The sequence below is a fragment of the Megalopta genalis genome, chromosome 1 (genome assembly GCF_051020955.1).
Source record: "Megalopta genalis isolate 19385.01 chromosome 1, iyMegGena1_principal, whole genome shotgun sequence".
NCBI classification, from domain to species: Eukaryota; Metazoa; Arthropoda; class Insecta; order Hymenoptera; family Halictidae; genus Megalopta; species Megalopta genalis.
Window position 1 is genome coordinate 13156666 of NC_135013.1, and position 19952 is coordinate 13176617.

Consider the following 19952-nt stretch of genomic DNA (forward strand, 5'->3'; position numbering starts at 1 on the left):
TCTAACGTGTTTGCAGTATTAACCAATTCCCTGTTGAATTACTTTAAACTATTTGCTTTTTGTTAGTTATTATATTTGTTTCTCTTTCAACGAAGGAAAGACACATATTGATTGATTGAAAAATACATATTTTTGTTAAATGAAATACGGCTTTCTATATTCTTATGCTCTAACATTATTGTAAGCGGGTTGGAAAGGTTTTTCCATAATTCAAGCTACTGTGGATTTGAAGATTGGAACATCCTCACGCCGAGGTAAACAAATTCGATTTACGACTTGACTGACAAGTGTGCTTCTTAGTGGTTTAAATCACGATCGAATAAAACAAGTGAACATGTTATTTAAACAACGTTTCTTAAAATAAAAAGAGCCACCTTTCCATGAGAAAAAAAGTACACGAGTAACGCATCCAAATTGTTTCCTCTAAATTCGAATTTTCCCGGACGGATTATAAAGCAATTCCTGAAACAAAATTATTCGCGCACCCTGCTCATCGTTTTACTCGTGGATCACTAAAACCGCATTTACCGCGCGAACGAAATCAATGTCGACGCAACGATGCGATTAAACTAAAAATAATGCATAAAGCTCCGGCTGAAATGTACTTATTCTTAATCACGACAAAAAGTACAGTGTCTGGTCGCATCGAAACTGCTTCATCTCGCTTGCGTGGCATGGAATCGGTGGTTTCCCGTCCAGGGTTTCGTTCTTGGAACGATTTCGCGGTGTCGGAACGCGAGGCCGCGTCGATTCGCACGTAAAGTGCATGGAAAATTGGCGAGCACGCCGACGAGTGGCGCGTTTTATAAAATTTCCCGGCGCGGCGTTTTGCAGCCGGCGCGGTAACGAGATCTTTAACGCTCAGTTTTCACAGAGCCCGTAATTCGACGCGCTGAAAATTCATTACAATAAATGTTTCAGTGTAATCAGCGAATATAACACCGGGCTGAACGCGCCTCGGCTCCGCTTTGTGCTTTCTCTGCCTTCTTTTTCTTCAGAAACTCGCTTTTTCCATGCGCGACCATTATCTTCTCGTTTCAATATGTGAAATTAAATTCGTTACATAAACGTACGCTGCGAACAAACGTTATTTCTTCCGTTGCGAACGATTCGAAATTAAAAAAGCTCTTGCTGCTCCGGTTTAAATACCATTTTATTTCGTTTACGAACGAAAAGCACACTGCTGCAGACTTCGCTAAAAATATCACTGAGCGAAATCGCTTTTCTTTTTTTCTTCTTTTTACGTGCACACACGCTGCTGGAATCGCCGATGTTACGATGGTTGCTTTAGCTCGTTGGCGTCCGTTAACTTTGTTCGATGAAATATCGTTCGCCTGATAGAATCGTACGTCCCGTACATAGCAAAACTCGAACGGTGCAATTATTCTATTTGTAGAAACGAGCTAATCTTTTAGAAACTTCAGTTACAGTAATGTCTCCCTAATTCGCGCTCAGAGTGCACGCAGAAATGGACAATTTGGGAATAGGAGATACGATTATTCGAGCCTTGCAGCTCGTTTTTATAGTTGTTGACAATTCGTAACTACAAAAACGAAGAGCAAGACCCGAATAATCGTATTTCCACTTCCCAAATTATCCATTTTTGTGGACAACCTGAGCGTCAATTAGGGAGACATTACTGTACTGTTCGAGCGATACGACACGTTTATTTACATCTTCTCTGATATAAAAGGTAATTCATTTTATTATCCTATGCGACCTAAACTGAACTTTCAAAACGATATAAACGGACCTTCGAGCATTTAATAGAAACAGCTACAAAAATCGTCTTAGTATTTACCGTGCAACGATTAAAACATCCCTAATCGCAGTTATTCAAAAATGAAGATAATCGCGAAACCTTTTGCAAGCATCCACCTAAACGAGAATTTACTCACCTTGAATTTTTTGTATGCTACATTTTTATTCATATTGTTATAAATAAGAATATTATTCAATATTATATTGAATATTATTATAATATATAATATATTATTATATATTATATTATATATTATTATTATTATTATTATATATTATTTATATTATAATATATATAATATATTATTATTATATTCAATATTATTCAATCAGTAATTTCTCCCTAATTCGCGCTCAGATTGCGTACAAAAAATGGACAATTTGGGAAGAGGAGATACGATTATTCGAGCCTTGCAGCTCCTTTTTATAGTTGTTGACAAATCGTAACTACAAAAACGAAGAGCAAGACCCGAATAATCGTATTTCCACTTCCCAAATTATCCATTTTTGTGGACAACCTGAGCGTCAATTAGGGAGACATTACTGTACTGTTCGAGCGATACGACACGTTTATTTACATCTTCTCTGATATAAAAGGTAATTCATTTTATTATCCTATGCGACCTAAACTGAACTTTCGAAACGATATAAACAGACCGAGCATTTAATAGAAACAGCTACAAAAATCGTCTTAGTATTTACCGTGCAACGATTAAAACATCCCTAATCGCAGTTATTCAAAAATGAAGATAATCGCGAAATCTTTTGCAAGCATCCACCTAAACGAGAATTTACTCACCTTGAATTTTTTATATGCTACATTTTTATTCATATTGTTATAAATAAGAATATTATTCAATATTATATTGAATATTATTATAATATATAATATATTATTATATATTATATTATATATTATTATTATTATTATTATTATATATTATTTATATTATAATATATATAATATATTATTATTATATTCAATATTATTCAATCAGTAATTTCTCCCTAATTCGCGCTCAGATTGCGCACAAAAAAATGGGCAATTTTGGAAGAGGAGATGCGATTATTCGAGCCTCGCGGCTCGTTTTTACAGTTACCGAATGTCAAGTATAGTTATCTCGAATAATCGTATCTCCTCTTTCCAAATTGTCCATTTTTTTTTTTTTTTTTTTTTTGTGCGACAAAAGAGCGCGATTTAAGGAGAAATTAACTATATTCGTTCTAGTTGCGCAAAGATAGTATAAATGCGAATGTTTGTGTCAACAGGATACGGCGCAATACTCGTGGCCGCGGCGGTCATCATCTTCCTGATGGCGCTGTCGTTGCTGGTGAGGTTCGTCATGGAAAAAAGCCTCTGGAGACGCTAGGAGATGCCGAGGATACGTCGATTTCCCGACGCGGGGAACGCTTTTCTCCATTCCCGATCCGGACTGAATCTAGAGTAAGCGTTATCACGGGTGTAATTCCCTCCGCGTCAACGCAAATTGCAAGTATAATTAGAACGCGATTGCTGTCGCCTTTTGTCTCGCCTCGGAACAGAATGCTCGCGAGTCTGCAGTCCTGTAAATCGTAAGTGCAATATTACATGCATGTATCCTCCGAGATCCATGCATTGCATATCGCGCGAATGCCATTTCGCGGTTCGACATTAGTCCTTAAACCTAATGTACTTGTATAGTGCGTAATTTTTTACTTCTATTTGGTATTTTGTAACTGTGTAAGAAATAGAGAATCTGATATTTTAAGAGACCTCTTCCTGTTTTATTTGAACCGTTTTTCTTCCGCTTTCTATCCTAGTGATTCGACGTTTTAAATGAACGTTTGCTTGGAAGTTTAATTACTTGCCTTGTAAGATGTTGGTATAAATTTTAATTTATACAGCAGAGATGTTTTTACGCAACGGAACGTTATTTCTATTACAAAGAATTTCAACATTTCTAAAACGATGTAATGCATCTTTCTAAGTAAAGCCTTGAAATAATTTGCGCACTTGTCGCAGATCTGCGTATGCGAGTGTTTAAAAAAGATCAAGGTTATGTCAAGATTATATCAAGTTTTTTTATTAAGAAGTTCACACACACAACTACTTGTCTTGTAAAATGCTGGTATAAATTTTAATTTATACAGTAGAAATGTTTATATGCAATGGAATATTATTTCTATTACAAAGAATTTCAACATTTCTAAAACAATATAATATAATAACAATATAATAACAATATAACAATATAATAACAATATAATAACAATATAATAACAATATAACAATATAATAACAATATAATAACAATATAATAACAATATAATAACAATATAATATAACAATATAATGCATTTTTCTAAGCGACTTGAAATAATTTGCGCACTTGTCGCAGATCTGCGTGCGCGAGTGTTTAAAAAAGATCGATAAATTCTGAAAACTGATGAATCAGAATCTTATATGCATCGAAAGAGAACTCTTTGTTGTGACAAAAAGCGTCGTATTTCCGTAACTCCGAGCTCAAATATCTCGTCACACTGGATACTGTAAAACAATATTAATCATTGCGTCAATCGTCGAGACGAAGAAGATTACTTTCCGTTCCGTCAACGAGTTGACGTATCGACAACCGTATCGCCTGCCTGACTCCATTATCTACTTCTTTGCAATCTTGTTTTTGCCGCATTCGTTCCGGGAGGTTAATTAAATGAGTAACGTGCGAGAATTCTCCATAAATGTTTATTCCACGTCGCATTGCACGGCACGCCGGAAACCTCGATTATCCGGATTTTCTACGGATGCCGAGAAGGTGCCGTCTCTTTATCGCAAATGAACGGTCGGTCGACAAATCACCTTCGCGACACGACGATACGAAGATTAAATATTTTTGTTGATCCAATATTACGCTCGCGGGAAGATCCGATGGTTGCGTTGGATGTGCAAACATTTGCCTGTTGACATTCGGTCGTGGTCGGCGGTCTGGCTGCTTTCAAAGATCCTGTGATTCTACTTAAAAACTTCTCTGGTTATCCAACCTCGGCAGGGACCAGCGTTACGCAATCGTTTTCTAAACGCTATCACCCTTTTTTAAATTACCCAACCTATTGCTCATTTTCTCTGCCATCAGTGATTTCTGAGAATTTTTCAAACCATAAGAGTTATTGGAATAATTCTCACGTAGAACGTTTCTTTATTCTCTTCTAAATATATATATATATATATATATATAACGAAACGCGTTCTCTTTAATAACATCGTAAAGATCCAAACATTTTTAAAAATTGTTTAAACAGAGTGGAGCAGCTTCGGCGCATCAATTTTCTCAGATTATCTCTTCTTCTCAAATTGCTCGTTTTTTAAACGCCTATCACCCCTTTTTTAAATTACCCAACATAAAACCCATTGCTCCTTTTCTCTGCCATCAGTGATTTCTGAGAATTTTTCAAACCATAAGAGTTATTGGAATAATTCTCACGTAGAACGTTTCTTTATTCTCTTCTAAATACAACGAAACGTTCTCTTAAATAACATTTGTAAAGATCCAAACATATTTAAAAATTGTTTAAACAGAGTGGAGCAGCTTCGACGCATCAATTTTCTCAGACTACCTCTTCTTCTCAAATTGCTCGTTTTTTAAACGCCTATCACCCCTTTTTTAAATTACCCAACATAAAACCCATTGCTCCTTTTCTCTGCCATCAGTGATTTCTGAGAATTTTTCAAACCATAAGAGTTATTGGAATAATTCTCACGTAGAACGTTTCTTTATTCTCTTCTAAATACAACGAAACGTTCTCTTAAATAACATTTGTAAAGATCCAAACATATTTAAAAATTGTTTAAACAGAGTGGCGCAGCTTCGGCGCATCAATTTTCTCAGACTATCTCTTCTTCTCAAATTGCACGTTTTTGTGCACAATCTGAGCGTCAATTACGGAGAATTTACTGTAATTCTTAAGTTTGCATTTCGCTGTAACTACGCTCAGTGGCATCTGTCACTTATTGTTTATAAGTGATGCTGACGCGTTTAATAGAGGCGTCCAGACATTTTCTAATGATAATGCTTTCTCCATTTTAGATTCTATTTAGTCCCCGGATGCGTGTTTAGCGAGTTTAATTGTCTCATTACGGATTCAAGTGAATTTAATACGCGGCTACGTGCGGAATCGACTCGATGCAGTCTGACTCACATGCTCCTGATGTAAACAGGCAGATGCCCGGCAGTCAGTATCCGCCTGTGCGACGAAGGTTGCTTTTCGATGGAAACCTACTGCCATGCTATGCGCGTCTCGTTAATTGCTCGTCCAACGTTTTATCATAACACATCTGCTGTCGTTTTTTACACGGAATTGTAATTTTCTCGTGGCCTCGACAGTCCGTCAATACCGTCGCATATCCGTTTAGGTGAAGTTACGGGAGCACTCGACGAAGAAACGACAGAATTAAACCCTGCGTGGAATCCGCGCGAAACAGAAGTGCCGTCGAAATCGATTTTCTTTTCTTGATCATTTTAATGCGATTGAAATAATGTAAATGCAAGGTTTTCGGTCCGAATGCATAAATTCCGCGGTCTATCGATGAGTAACGAGAATAAAATGGTAACTACCGTGGGCGAGAAGAAACACAGCGAAAAACAAGTGATCCGTTAGAACGAGTCGCTCTTGGCCAGACAAATTAAATCTCCGCCATTTATCTCGCAATTTAGCATCCGAAAAAGCTTCCGCGGTGCCGCGCAGTTTCAAGATTAAAAATCTATCGTTCCAGTCCAGGAACACGCGCTAGTCCCTCACCGCAGCCAGAGTAATTCTACTTTAAAAGTCCAATCAGCGGCCGATGGGTATCGAGGAGATTCAATTAAATAAAAACCGTTCGCAGGATCATTTTGCTGTTTCGCGGAACGCATTTATCAAATATTGAAACATTTTTCCGTACCGCAGGATCGTGCAATTCATTTGTGCCTCCATATCCAAAAATCTACTTAGTCGAATCGTGTATTCCGCTTCGAATTACACGCGCGCACGATCGAGCGGGTATACAACGGCGCGACAACAGGGAAATGATTTTATAATCGAGACACTTAATTCAGGGCTGTTTTTAATCGCTGGAAATTCTGAACGAGTTTCGCAATATCCGGAGAGGTGTCCTAGGGTATAGAAAAAAAAGCAAATATCGTCGACAAAATGAGATGCACTCTGACGAGAGAGAGCGAGAGAGAGAGAACGAGAGCGAGAGAGAGCGAGAGAGCAAGAGAGAGAGCGAGAGAGAGCGAGAAAGAGCGTGAGAGCGAGAGGGAGAGCGAGAGCGAGAGTGAGAGAGAGAGCGCGAGAGAGGGAGAGAGAGAGCGCGAGAGAGGGTGAGAGAGAGCGAGAGAGAGAGGGAGAGCGAGAGAGCGAGAGAGGGAGCGAGAGCGAGAAAGAGCGCAAGAGCCAGAGAGAGAGCGAGAGAGAGAGAGCGAGAGAGAGCGAGAGAGAGCGAGAGAGAGAGGGAGAGCGAGAGAGCGAGAGAGGGAGCGAGAGCGAGAAAGAGCGCGAGAGCCAGAGAGAGAGCGAGAGAGAGCGAGAGAGAACGAGAGAGAGCGAGAGAGAGAGGGAGAGCGAGAGAGGGAGCGAGAGCGAGAAAGAGCGCGAGAGCCAGAGAGAGAGCGAGAGAGAGCGAGAGAGAGCGAGAAAGAGCGCGAGAGGGAGAGCGAGAACGAGAGAGAGAACGAGAGAGAGCGAGAGACAGAGACAGAGACACCGTGACTGCAATCGCCATCAGCGGTTTTATACGTCGCGGTGCTTAACTCTGATAAAGTCGGCTTGACGCCGGTGACCAAACACCGGTTGTCCCTCAGGCGAGGATCCAAGCAATGCGCCACCGGGGAAATTAGCCGGCAAAATAATTAATGGAGCAAGCTTTTACTTGACGTCCGCCGCGCCGCGGAGCCCGATATTACGAGCGGGCCGGCGTACCCCTAAACAAATGCGCTGCAAAATTGTTGATTCGCGCTAAGCACTCTCCGGAGTCTTCATCGTTTCACGAGAACCAGGCCCGCCCCTGAAACAGAAAATATTATCGCTGCAACTGCGTTGTGGATCGTCCTGCTGCAATTGGTTCACTCGCCTGCATTCGGTCCGCGTATCAGCGCGGAGGTCATTGAGCAAATTTTATTTGTGGCTGTGCCGTCCAAAAAATATTCCATTCGTTTGTTTCGGTGAAGGGGCACATGGGTGGAAAAGATTTTCAAATTTGTTTTTTCAAGAGTTCGATTTTTCCTCTCGAAAAATATTCTATCGACATACGGCGGCTGCGAAAAGACTCTCATCATTCGAGCCTCGAAAAATTGTCCTCGTTGGAATCACTATAATCTATAAGACAAATATCGTGCAACGGCAAATTTAAAATCGTTTCAATGCTTAATTTGCAAGATTTAGTAAGTATTGAAGACCCTCGAAAATCGTAGAAATTAAAACGTCTACGAAAACGTTGCAGAATTTTTGTCGAAACTGAAATGACCACAGATTGAAAAATTGAAATTTTCTCTTCACAACGTACGTGAGGTGTGTCGTTAACTGTAACAACGCATGGTTATTTTTTTTTTCAAAATGCGCAACGCAAACTATAACATTGTTAAAAGTTTATTCGTTTACAAAATTCACCTAGCGCAGCCTTGCGGCTCGTTGTCGCGTTGACAATCGGTAGCTAGAATAATGAGCCGCGAGGCTCGAATAATCGAATAATCTCCTCTTCCTGAATTATCCATTTTTGTTTCGAGGCTGAGCGTCGATTAGAGAGAATTTACTGTACACGGATGAAACGACTTGTACCATTTCGACGAGAGATTTCGGAAAATCGCGACGGCTCGATCGATCGATCACGGCCCGTTCCACAGAGATTTGTTAATTTTCCACTGATCGTGGATGTTTCTCTCGTTACAGTCTGTCATGCGGTAACTGTTTTTATTACGACGATGTCGCACGGCAATGGAAGTGGATTGGTCGCGCAGCCCGCGGACGGATACTCTATCGATTTTGATGTTTCATTAACTCTCAGTACGTAACGAACAAATTGATTCGCGTTCCCGTAGTATGTCAACCGAAATATCAGTTTCGCGAAGCCCCGGGGCGACGCGAGTTGGCCCGTACCAGGAGCGGTTTTCGAGCGGGTTTCGAGCGGACCAAAGCGGACCGGGGCCGGTTCGCTATTGGATTTTTTCTTCCGGTTCCCCGGGCCAGCTTCCGGTCCGCGTAAAAAACCAAAGAACGAGTGTCATACGTCCTGGAAATGGCACGAAAAACAGCGATCCCGTTCTTCGCGTGATTTATCGGCGAAGTTGTTCGAAGCGAAACATGAATCCCCGATTCTGTAACAATGATTCATGGCAATATAAAGCGGGCGCAATAAAATCCTTCGCAACTTCAACGCGCGGGGGTGGAAAAAGGCAGCACGATGGTACTGCCGCGCCGACCTGCAATCCATATCTTCTTCCTTTTGTCTGTTTCCCTTTTTTTTGCGGGAGCTTAACCGATTATCTTGTCATCTATGCTACAGCCTCAGTGATTAGAACTTCGTGGTTCACAATTTTCTACAGATCCTTATGCGAAATCGAATTTTTCTGCACGATGGTAATCTCTTTGTATTATAACAACGTGTCAGACTAGTCCTAAGGATTTCTATCGCAATATATTGCATATGAACTACATATGAATGTTACTGACTTCTTTGACATAAAAATGAAATAATAATTTCTCTATCGTCAATAGTTGTATGTTACAATCGATGTAGAATTCAGAGCTGAAACTTTTTCTATACTCATTTCATAAAAAACTAGTCGGTCTAACATCTCAAAAAAATTCAAGTCCTTTGAACCAATTTTAACCCTTAGAGGAGGAGAGGAGCGCCTGAGATAAAGGAAGTTTTATTTTGAGCGGAAAAGATTACACGTCCTTGCGAATGCATTTGATTTTATTTATTTTATAAATATACATTTTCCTATTGTAAATAAAAGATAAATTTTAAATTCTCTAATTTACCATGGTGCGATATCTTTGGTAACAATTTCCCATGTGCATTCTGGGTTTACTTGGACAAGTGTCAGAGTATTCGCTTTGCCAAATAGAGTTACTAGATATTTCTTTCATGTTTAAAACATTTTCTGCGTAATTGTTGGTTTCCTTTATAATTTCATTTACCGATTCGTCCGTGAAAAATAATTTAAAATATTGTATCGGCTGTTCAATGTTTGTAGGAACTTGTGGTCCAACAACCTGTGACAATACACTAAAAGGTATTCTATCTGGAATATGTAATTCTTCCGTAACATCGCGCCATTCATCCAAGTCTTGTAACGAATCTTCGCTTTCACTTTCAATAATTCTCATTCTTCGTCCCTTTGGTAGTATAATTTCGCTATTACTACTCGAAGCGTCAGGATCATAACCAACATTGTCTTCCACAATGTCTTTTAACTCTTCAAAATCAAATACGTCTTCGGTATCGCTCGGCTCTCAATTCTCATCGTAATATTTATTTTTCTCCACGTTGCTAACCATAGAAAAGATCAAAAAATGGTACAGACTTTGCACGTTTTAACTACAGATAACAATTGCTAACGCCGACGATAACGTATGCTAAAAGCATTTGGCTCCGCAGCGGAGCCTTCGGAGTTACGGAACAAATGATAAATGTCTCCGTAACGGAGCCCTCGGAGCGCTAAGAGTTAAAAAAGTTATTCCGATTGAAAAGGCGTTAACGTGCTTTCCAAGGCGACTGTACATTGGCCTGTAAGATTGACGAGACTGAATTTGTTTAGACATTCTAAGGTTTGTATTAAAATATACGCTTGAATCGACAAATTTTCTCAAACAGTTTCTACGTCCGAGTCTTTATAATTTCAACAATGTAAAAAGGAACAATGTGAATTCGGTCGGTGGGACCGGCACAGTGGGTTTAGCGTTAATAGCTTGAGAACAATGTTTTTACTGTTCTGTGTCCCTGATAGTGAAGGAAGTAAGCAGGAGAGAAGAGGCAGAAAGGGAAAGGAAGGTCGAGCGGAGGGTACAGGTAGTGGTAATCGCGAGGGAAACCATTAAGGGCTGTTTCTGAAGCTTATCGTGGCCGCGCAGCAAGAGCGGGAAAGCATGGAGGACTCGGGCCATTCAATTGTCGTGATAACGTTGAGATCCGAGTCAAGGCGCATCAGACTTGCCCGGAAACGACCTCGTCGAACTGCTTCCTGCCCGTTTAGTCTTCCCTTCTCTAGTCCCGACGTCCACCGTCGCTTCCGACTTCGCGCCCTCTGCCAAGTTTGCGTCGAAAACAAGGAATTCCTCACCGAACTGTACCTCGCGCCCCGAGGAGACGTCAATTCTACCAATTAGAACTTATTTCTTCCACGAGATTCATTACGCGATCATTATGACGTCCGATCGTTCTCTTTACGCTCTTCCACGTTAAATTTTAATTTCAGTCCGGGAACAGAATGAAGATTACTTTACGATCAATATTTGTGGTGATGTAAAAGAATGATTTTTTACACCTCAAAAGAACATCGTACTAGCTTCGGGATTGATTTTTGTATATCTTTTACAGATTTCTGTAGCATTTTATAATTCTATAGAAATATAATAGAAATATATAATTCAGAAATCTATAGAATTTTATACAGGCGCCAAAAATATTTGAGCGTGTGTTCTGCAATTCCCTTAAAATCAATTTTTGCACTGTGAATGAATGTCAAAGAATCACATCATATCTTGGAAAACGTGTAATCGCTGCTGACTTTATTTTTATGTATTTTTTAAAAGAATTCCAGGCTCTGCACAATTTTTGAGTTTGTATTCCTCAACTCTTTCGGGTGTAAACTTTCTGTTAGGACGAAGATTTCTGTGAGATCAATGATTGGCGAAAATATTTTTGTATATTTTAAAAATTGTATACACAGATTTCGAAATCGATTTTTAAATGTACCCTCGAGAATTCTTAATTAAATTGAAATTTGCTTGATTCTGAAAAAGTCTGATTATCAGCGTGGAAGGTACCGCTGACGACATTCATTAATAGCACTTAGATTAAATTTAATATGTATTAAAACCATTGGCGTTGTTTTAACGTTTATAATACCACGATGTGCCACGGAGAGCGTTAAAAAAGATTGGACACTTCCTGGTCCAGGAATGTATTCGTTAAATTCGAGATTAGGGCGTTATCAGCGGCAGACGCGGCAAGCACCGCGAATAGGTGTCGTCCCTGTTGCTTATCGCCGGCAAATACAAATAAGGACAGTTGAACTTCAGCAATTGAATTTGTAAGTCGCGTCCCCCGTGAAACACAGTCTCGTTTACGGTAACAGTAGAGATAGGTGGAGGAAATCGCGCGATGCAGGAAACGTTAGCGCCGGCAACTTCCCCCGCACCCAAAATATCGCGAGGAATTTCAAGTTCCATCGTTCCGATCCTAATCAGTTATTCCGCGACGCAGCCCGCGATTTTCATCTGGATTGCTCCTCCTTCACATTGTTTCAAGCTTCCCCAATGGGCCCCAGTCACTAGCAATTCCCTTGAAACCTTCCTTTACCGACTACATATCGAAATCTCGAAGAAATCTCGAGCAGTGGAAACGAGCGAGCCTTTCGCGCCAGAAATGTTCCTGCGAAAGTATTTTGCCTTCGTTACATTACATAATTGGAAACTTTGTCGCTTGGTCCTACGACTACAGTAATAACGAGTCTCGCGGCTTGTTTTTATAGTTACCGATTGTCAACAACCATAAAAACGAGCCGCGAGGCTCGAATAATCTCCTCTTGCGCAATCTGAGCGCGAATTAGAAAGAAATTACTGTACCGTGATTTTTAGATCTGTGTCAAAATCAATACTGATTCGCGCCGATTTCACGCCAATTCATTATTGCAAGTAATCAAAATTATTTCGTCTTATTTTTTTTAGTCCCGAGTTAATAGTAAAACCTGCGTAAGACAGTGAGTGTTCAAGAATGGATATGTAAATATAGTAAATTCTCCCAAATTGACACGCTCAGATTGTATAGAAAACTAGACAATTTGGGAAGAGGAGATAAGAGATATGGCTCGTTTTTATAGTTCCTGACAATCGGTAACTGTAAAAACGAGTCGCAAGTCCGGAATAATTGTATCACCTCTTCCCAAATTGTCCATTTTTCCGTACAATCTGAGCGTCAATTAGGGAGAATTTACTGTACTGTAAAACCTCCAATTATCCGGACTTTCAGTGTCAAAATTATCTATTATTCGGACACGTTCCATACACGTTATTAAATACATTTTTATTGTAATATATTAAACAAACTAAACGTCAATAGGATTTCTCGAACACGAGAAAACTTAAACTGATATTTCCTATGGAGTGAACGACTTTGATATTGTGGGAATTTTTGCAGTTAATATTCAGCATTTAACGTGTCAACGAATTGTTCCTCACAGGTCATCCTGGTCGACAGATTTCAGCTCGCAACTCCTGAAGGGATCAATTGCGTTGATCTCCGTTCTCAAATCCAGCACGAAGATGCCGGCGCAATCGGCGTGTGTTTCGGCCCGAACAAGGTCAATCCACGAGATGAAAAATAAATTTGCAGAAGTTTGCGTGTTGGTCTAATATTCGAGGAAACAGTTGCGAGTCGGAGGATTCGCACGCCGGTTGCATGGGTCCGTACACACGCAATATAGCGGTACGTATCCGTGAACAAACAGTGAACGCATTCCCGCCTGGCTCGCTCTCCCTGCGGCCCTTTCTCCCTTCGAGAGGGAGAACGAGAGAGATAGGGAGAGAGAGAGAGAGAGAGAGAGAGAGAGAGGGCAGAGATTGCAAGTAGCGCCGTTCGCGGGATAAATCATTCATACATAGCCAAATCTCATATCGGTTTCTGATCCTCCGGCTATGACGGCCTTTGAAACGCCTCTCCTTGCCGCCAACCCCCGGTTCAATCCCGGGGCCGGGCTCTGTTTATTGTTACGTCGCATTTATGCATGAACCGGCCGCGATGCCATTGTCACGGACACATGACGAACCATAGTCCGACGGACAGAGGGTTAGCGGCTCGACCCGACTCGGCCCGTCCCGGCTCGGTCCGGCACTGCACGGCCCGACCTGTCCTTTTTGCCCCCCGGAAGTTGGTAACGGTGAAAATCGAGGCAGAGTTATTGGGCCAAAACGGAAATCGATGCCACTCCGCGCTCGTCGGCGAACGTACAGTCTGTTTCATAAGACCCTGGACGTTAGAAACACTCGAATTTCATTTAGAGGAGACTTATGACTACGACGTGACTTCTTCGCTGTTTTTTTTGGGATCAAGCCTGCAGGAGCCGTTCTATGCTTTTCAGTGGAACTTCGGTGTTTATTACTTCGTTTCGTGGCTTGATGATTTCACGGAATCTGGCCGAGCAAATGCGAGAAGAATAATCTCGATTCGCGTATGGTTTCGTCTTCGAGGACATTCAAAGATCCGTTTTGTTTGTATTAGAGGTTCTGCACAAAAATGGACGATTTGGAAAGAGGAGATACGATTGTTCGAGCCTTGCGGTTCGTTTTCATAGTTACGAATTGTCAACGACTATAAAAAACGAGCTGCAAGGCTCGAACAATCGTATCTGCTCTTCCCAAATTGTCCATTTTTGTGGACAATCTGAGCGTCAATTAGAGAGACATTACTGTATTTTGGTGAGATACGATTTGCCGTTGTAGCACTTGTGTTTCCGAACGATATCCATTATTGGATTTTTAGTGGAAAATTATGGGAATATAGAAAGTTCGAACGTGTCGCAACAGATAACTGGTTCATGAGACGTTGCGGGATATTTTTCATTCAAATGAATAAAAGTGATGAATAAAAATCGTGAGCCAACGTTTAAGGACTTGTTACAAACGGAAAAATTTGTCTGTAATCTGAATTTGTAATATTTCAAGAGGCAAAGAAGTACTCTAATTCTCAGTTGTATCCTACAAGAAAATGCAATCTATTATATCAAATAGTTAAGATGATGTATGTGAAAGTAACAGCTTCAGGCTTTAAAAATCGATCATTGATATACTGTCATACGATAGACAGTCAGCAAGTTACTGTTTCAAATTTAGTATTTGTTTAACTTTATGGATCAGTTTATTTTGCTCTCTGTCAACGTCATCAAGCACGGGCCACAGAAGATGTATAGAGATTTCCACAATGATGTTGATGTCTCCAATCACCACAATATTATTCGGCAGTACAGCCAAGACACAAATTGATTTCTCTGAGTCTAAAGCGAACGAACTCGCCTCTCGTTACAAAAGTCGCGTCGAGCGATGAAAAACGCGCGACTTTTAAGCCAATTTCAAGGTGACTCGTTAAATATACACGTGAGTCGACAGTATCGTTCGGCGATAGCCGGAGAGCCAATCAGTTGTCGAAATAAACATCGAGAGGGCAATTAAAAGATATACTGCTTAATTAAACCGAAACAGAGCAAGAAACAAAGGTACGTCGGGAACGTCGAGAGTCAAGGGAGTTGGATAGAGAGGGGAAGATCGGAAGACCGACGGGCACAAATTAAAAGAAAATTCCATTAAACGGAATTCCGTTTTTTTCCCGGGCAGCTCGCCGACCGTATTACTTCTTCTTCGTCTTCAATTTCTAGCGGTTACGCTACTTTCGAGTGCGGTCCCCTCGAATTAAACTTTAAATTGCTCACAGTCACCGGGAACAAGGGTCTACCTGAAAAATAAATACAAGAACGTCACGGGGGTGTGGGTGGCGGCTGCCTTAAGAAAACCGAGCAAGGGAGAGAGAGAGGAGGGGGAGAGAGAGAATGAGAGAGCCGGTCCGAGCTCGTGGCGAGGGGCGGCTGATGCACATGAGGGGGTTAGGCGGCCGCCACCGGTTCCCGGCAGTTAATTATCCGACATGAAAGGAAACGTCGTCGGCCGCTTTCACCGCTCTCGAGTCTCGCTACCCCCGCGTGCCATCGAGTTCTTGTTCACCTCGTCCGGCGACCTTGAGTGCCCGCACCCACCGAGCCACCCCGTCTTCGTCACCTGTGAGCCTCCACCGTTCCCTAATCCGATGAAAAGGTTACGCTCAAGCCCCGTGAACAGCCGACACGTGAATGGGACCTGGCGAATCTGTCCACGAAATACACCAATTTATATTAATTTAGTTTACCGTACAGACGACGCAACGCGCTTTCGACGCGTACGTTTCGACGGAAATTCGTTTTCTAATTATCTTTGGATCGGTTTCGTTTCGTTTCCTCGGAATTCTGAACAAGAATCTAGTTTTCGGTAACAAAATTCGTCTGCGACGAAAAACATTCTGGCGATCTCTTCCTTTTGTACGTGATTTGGATCTTTTAACCCTTTCGGTACGAGCGCGCTGTCCGCCGTGACACTCCCACTGTACAGGGTGCTGGCCAGTCCACTTTTGTACGAAGATTTTCATAAGCGTTAAGTAATAACTGTGCTTAATCCGTTTCTAAATCTTTTGTGTCCTGTAAACATTCTGCAAAGGGCCTACGATATGTTAAAATCTATGAACAAGTTTCGAACAAAAATGTAACCTGAAATTTTGTTTAATCAATTCAGATCAAACGACAATTATACATGTAAATCTTCCATGGCTGATGCTTCATTAACACTAGATTTACTCGTTGCACTTCATTTACGCTAGATTTAATCGGCTACTTTGTTTCTCTTTATGAAGGTAACAATAATATATTCATTCGTTTTTGGTACAATATTTATCTCAAGAAATCAATGTATTGAATAAATTTCTCGTTAATGTATCCTTGCAGCCTTAATAATCGTGAATTAAAAGATTAAAAACCCGTCATTCTGACGGGACCCGTAAACCTATTGTTAAGCATTGATGTCTAGCTTTTATCAGAACTTCAGTAATAATAAGAATAATAGCTCTTTTGACGTCTTTTTCGCACGGGAGAGTTTTTCATATCTACGACATTTATTTTCTTGATAAAGTATTGGAACTCTTCGCATCTTTTCTGATTACTTTATAGGTTCAATTAGAACCGCTACTTTAACAATAACACATTAGATGTCATTGTCACATGGTGTTGGCACATTCGGTGTACAGATCATGGTCGAAGAATGGAAGGACAGTCGAGAAAGAATCGATCGGATATCGAAACGACGCTGAACTATTCCGTGTACACTTGTATCCCGGTATCACGGAGAACGCTGTGTTTGCACGGATTAACTTTGATCTAACCGTGCAGTGGCCCCCCGCGCCACTGTAATGTCACACCCCAGTGGTTTTCCTCGAGTTCGCGAAGAGAAACACAGAGGGTTAACTTCGGTTTGAATTAATAAACGAGGCTTTGCTTCTAATACCGGGCTTAACTCAGTTTAGTTTGTCGATCGGCCTGTGTAGCACCAAACTGTAATCCGATTTTGCAGATTGTGCTCAATACGATACACCGGGCGCTGGTTCGTCGCGGCATATTTCGCTCAGGTTCTCTCTCTCTCTCTCTCTCTCTCTCTCTCTCTCTCTATCTATCTCTATCTCTATCTCTATCTCTATCTCTGCGCAAGAATCAATCAGCGCTCTCTTTCATCCCCACCAGCATTTATCATCCACCGAATTGTCAACCGTGATTGTTTCCTTGAATAAATTCGTCGCGTGTATTCCTACTCGTAGACTCTAACTCCGAACATCCCTGCAATATCAAGATGGAAAATTAAACGAAACCAATGAAATGAAGGTCGTTTAACAACCAGTTTGCTGTGGCGCCTCCTTTTCAAAGCGCGCACCTATGTGTGTCGTGAGAATCAAGCGACGACGAGTATACTCGTCAAACACACAGTAAGTGTCGCTGTTGAAATATTGGATCGAAAATACGGTTTTATTTTATAAAATTAACAATTTCATTACTAGTGTTTACTTATTCACTCAACATTAACATATACTGCATACATAATAAACGAAAAACGCAAGAAAAATGAAATACTTATGAAAGTTAAAGATTCAAATCGCTGCATTAGAGTGGTATTCAGCAAAGCAAGATACGATACTTAATGGTACATTGCATGTCGATCACGAATGTCGCGAATTATTCATATAATTATTCATATGTTTTATTTGTTTGTTTTATTCTGGTCTCGCCTCAAAATATTCCAAACATCTTGAAATTTCAGAATATGTTTTTGTTTTCACAAAAATTACAATTTAAACAGCCAATGGTCACTACTTTTTACGCACGACGAGCATACTCGTTATAACACAAAATACTGCCACTTCTCCACGACGGGTATATTCGTCAAACACACTTAACTGGTTAAAGCCGTTTTCGAATCTATTCGTGGCGGGCTTTGACTTCATTTTCCTGACGAATATCAAATTTTTCGGGCGAATGACACTCGTGTTTCTTCATAGAAGATAGGATACTCTAATTTCTAATCGTTAGTTTTTAATAATAATTAGTTATCCAGCACCGAACGTGTTAAATATCGCTATGTTTGGAATTAAGGAGGTGAAACGTGCATCTACAGGTTTTCAAACGAACTAAACAAGCAAGCGACAGTTACACGATACGCGTACAATTGAAATAAAAACTCATCGTCTCAAAATTTACAACCGCTACAGAATGTTCTGCACACCGTGAAGAACGTTGGTCATCCGAATATCGGGCACGGGTAACCAACAGTCCCACGGAAGACGTTAATTCCCGAAACACCCTCCCACCTGGGGATCGACGCGGTCGTATCGAGCCGGGACCGTAGAAGAATTCAGCGCCAGCAATTATTCAGGTTTTCCAGACGATCCCCCAGGCCGCTCCCGTCCCCCGGACGTTCATAAAATCAAATCTGTCTGCCGCAGCGGAGCGGCAGAACCACGTGAAAGTCCGTAAGAAGTGGGGGGCCCCGGAGCCGTAGTCCGGAACCCCCCCTCCCCCTCCTTCGTTCTTAAACCTGGTCCTCCTCGGCAGGTTGCGCAAGATGCGAAAGTTTCTTCCGCGAGGAAAGTTTTGAATATTCAATACTCGCCGTGGCACGAGCGCAACGCGTCTCGACGTCGTCGGGGGGTTGCTAGAGGAAGGGGTAGCAGACGGTTGGTTGCGGGTACCGGAGAGCAATTTCATTTTTCCTATTTTGTTCGCGGCGGATTCGGCGATGCTAGGCACAGCCTACCAAGAATCGAGAGGAGAGAGAGAGGAGGAGGGAGAGAAAGAAAGAGAGGGAGAGAGAGAGCGAGAGAGAGTGTGAGAGAGCGAGAGAGAAAGCGATAGAGAGCGGGAGAGAGCGAGAGAGAAAGCGATAGAGAGCGGGAGAGAGCGTGAGAGAGCGAGAGAGAAAGCGATAGAGAGCGGGAGAGAGCGAGAGAGAAAGCGATAGAGAGCGGGAGAGAGCGAGAGAGAAAGCGATAGAGAGCGGGAGAGAGCGTGAGAGAGCGAGAGAGAAAACGATAGAGAGCGGGAGAGAGCGAGAGTGAGAGCGAGAGAGCGGGAGAGAGTGAGAGAGAGCGCGAGAAAGAGCGTGAGAGAGCGAGAGCGCGAGAAAGAGCGAGAGGGAGCGGGAGAGAGCGAGAGAGAGCGGGAGAGAGAAAGAGAGGACCAGGGTATTTTCTATTCACGGTGCGTCTGGGATCCCGCAGCTAGCCCCCTCTCACTCCTTCTTCAACCCCCGCGAGATCCTCTGGCGAGACACGTCGAGCCAGGTCTCCGGGAGGGTTAGATGTTTTCGATGAATCGATTCGAGGGTACTTCCGCTATGCAAACTCTCTTTCCGCCTGGGAGTGCTCCGGCCGATCCAACGCCACCCCTTTGGACAGCCTAGGCGCACTCTCCACCCCTGGACCTCGACGAATCAACGGAGTTAAGGCTGCACCCCATGCGACCGTCCTCAACTTTCGGTAACGAGGTTCCCCTAAATTACTATCAGCCAGTCCCACGGCGTGTGATCTCCAGCCGGTGCGACGATACATCCGGGAAAGAATGAGGATTTTGCGTCTTCGGGAATGGACGTCAGGGTTTGAACCATGATTAGGTTATTTTAGTTAACGACAGTAAGCGTTTACCACTACAGGTTGTTGATGTTAATGTTAATGTTCCTAGATTTTTATGCAAAAATAGTGGTGTAACTTATAAGTTGCATTCTTAAATTACTAATTTTAATAGGAAGACAATGGTGTATCGACATTGTTTAACTTTTTCATAAATACGTAAAATCCGAAGTTTTGTCATTATGAAAACCACCTTTAAAACACTCGTCAA

At 41.7% G+C, this 19952-nt stretch overlaps 1 protein-coding gene across 4 annotated transcripts in view; it reads left to right on the plus strand.

The window, feature by feature from the left end:
• Window positions 1-3513, plus strand: part of LOC117228837 (uncharacterized) — a 144468-nt gene extending 140955 nt beyond the window's left edge. For all 4 annotated transcript variants that reach the window (XM_076521478.1, XM_033484847.2, XM_033484846.2 and 1 more), the window contains exon 3: window positions 3031-3513. In XM_076521478.1, the coding sequence (XP_076377593.1) occupies window positions 3031-3131 (101 nt within the window). In that variant the 3' untranslated portion in view covers window positions 3132-3513. The remainder of the gene's footprint in view (window positions 1-3030) is intronic.
• The last annotated feature ends 16439 nt before the right edge of the window (window positions 3514-19952 follow it).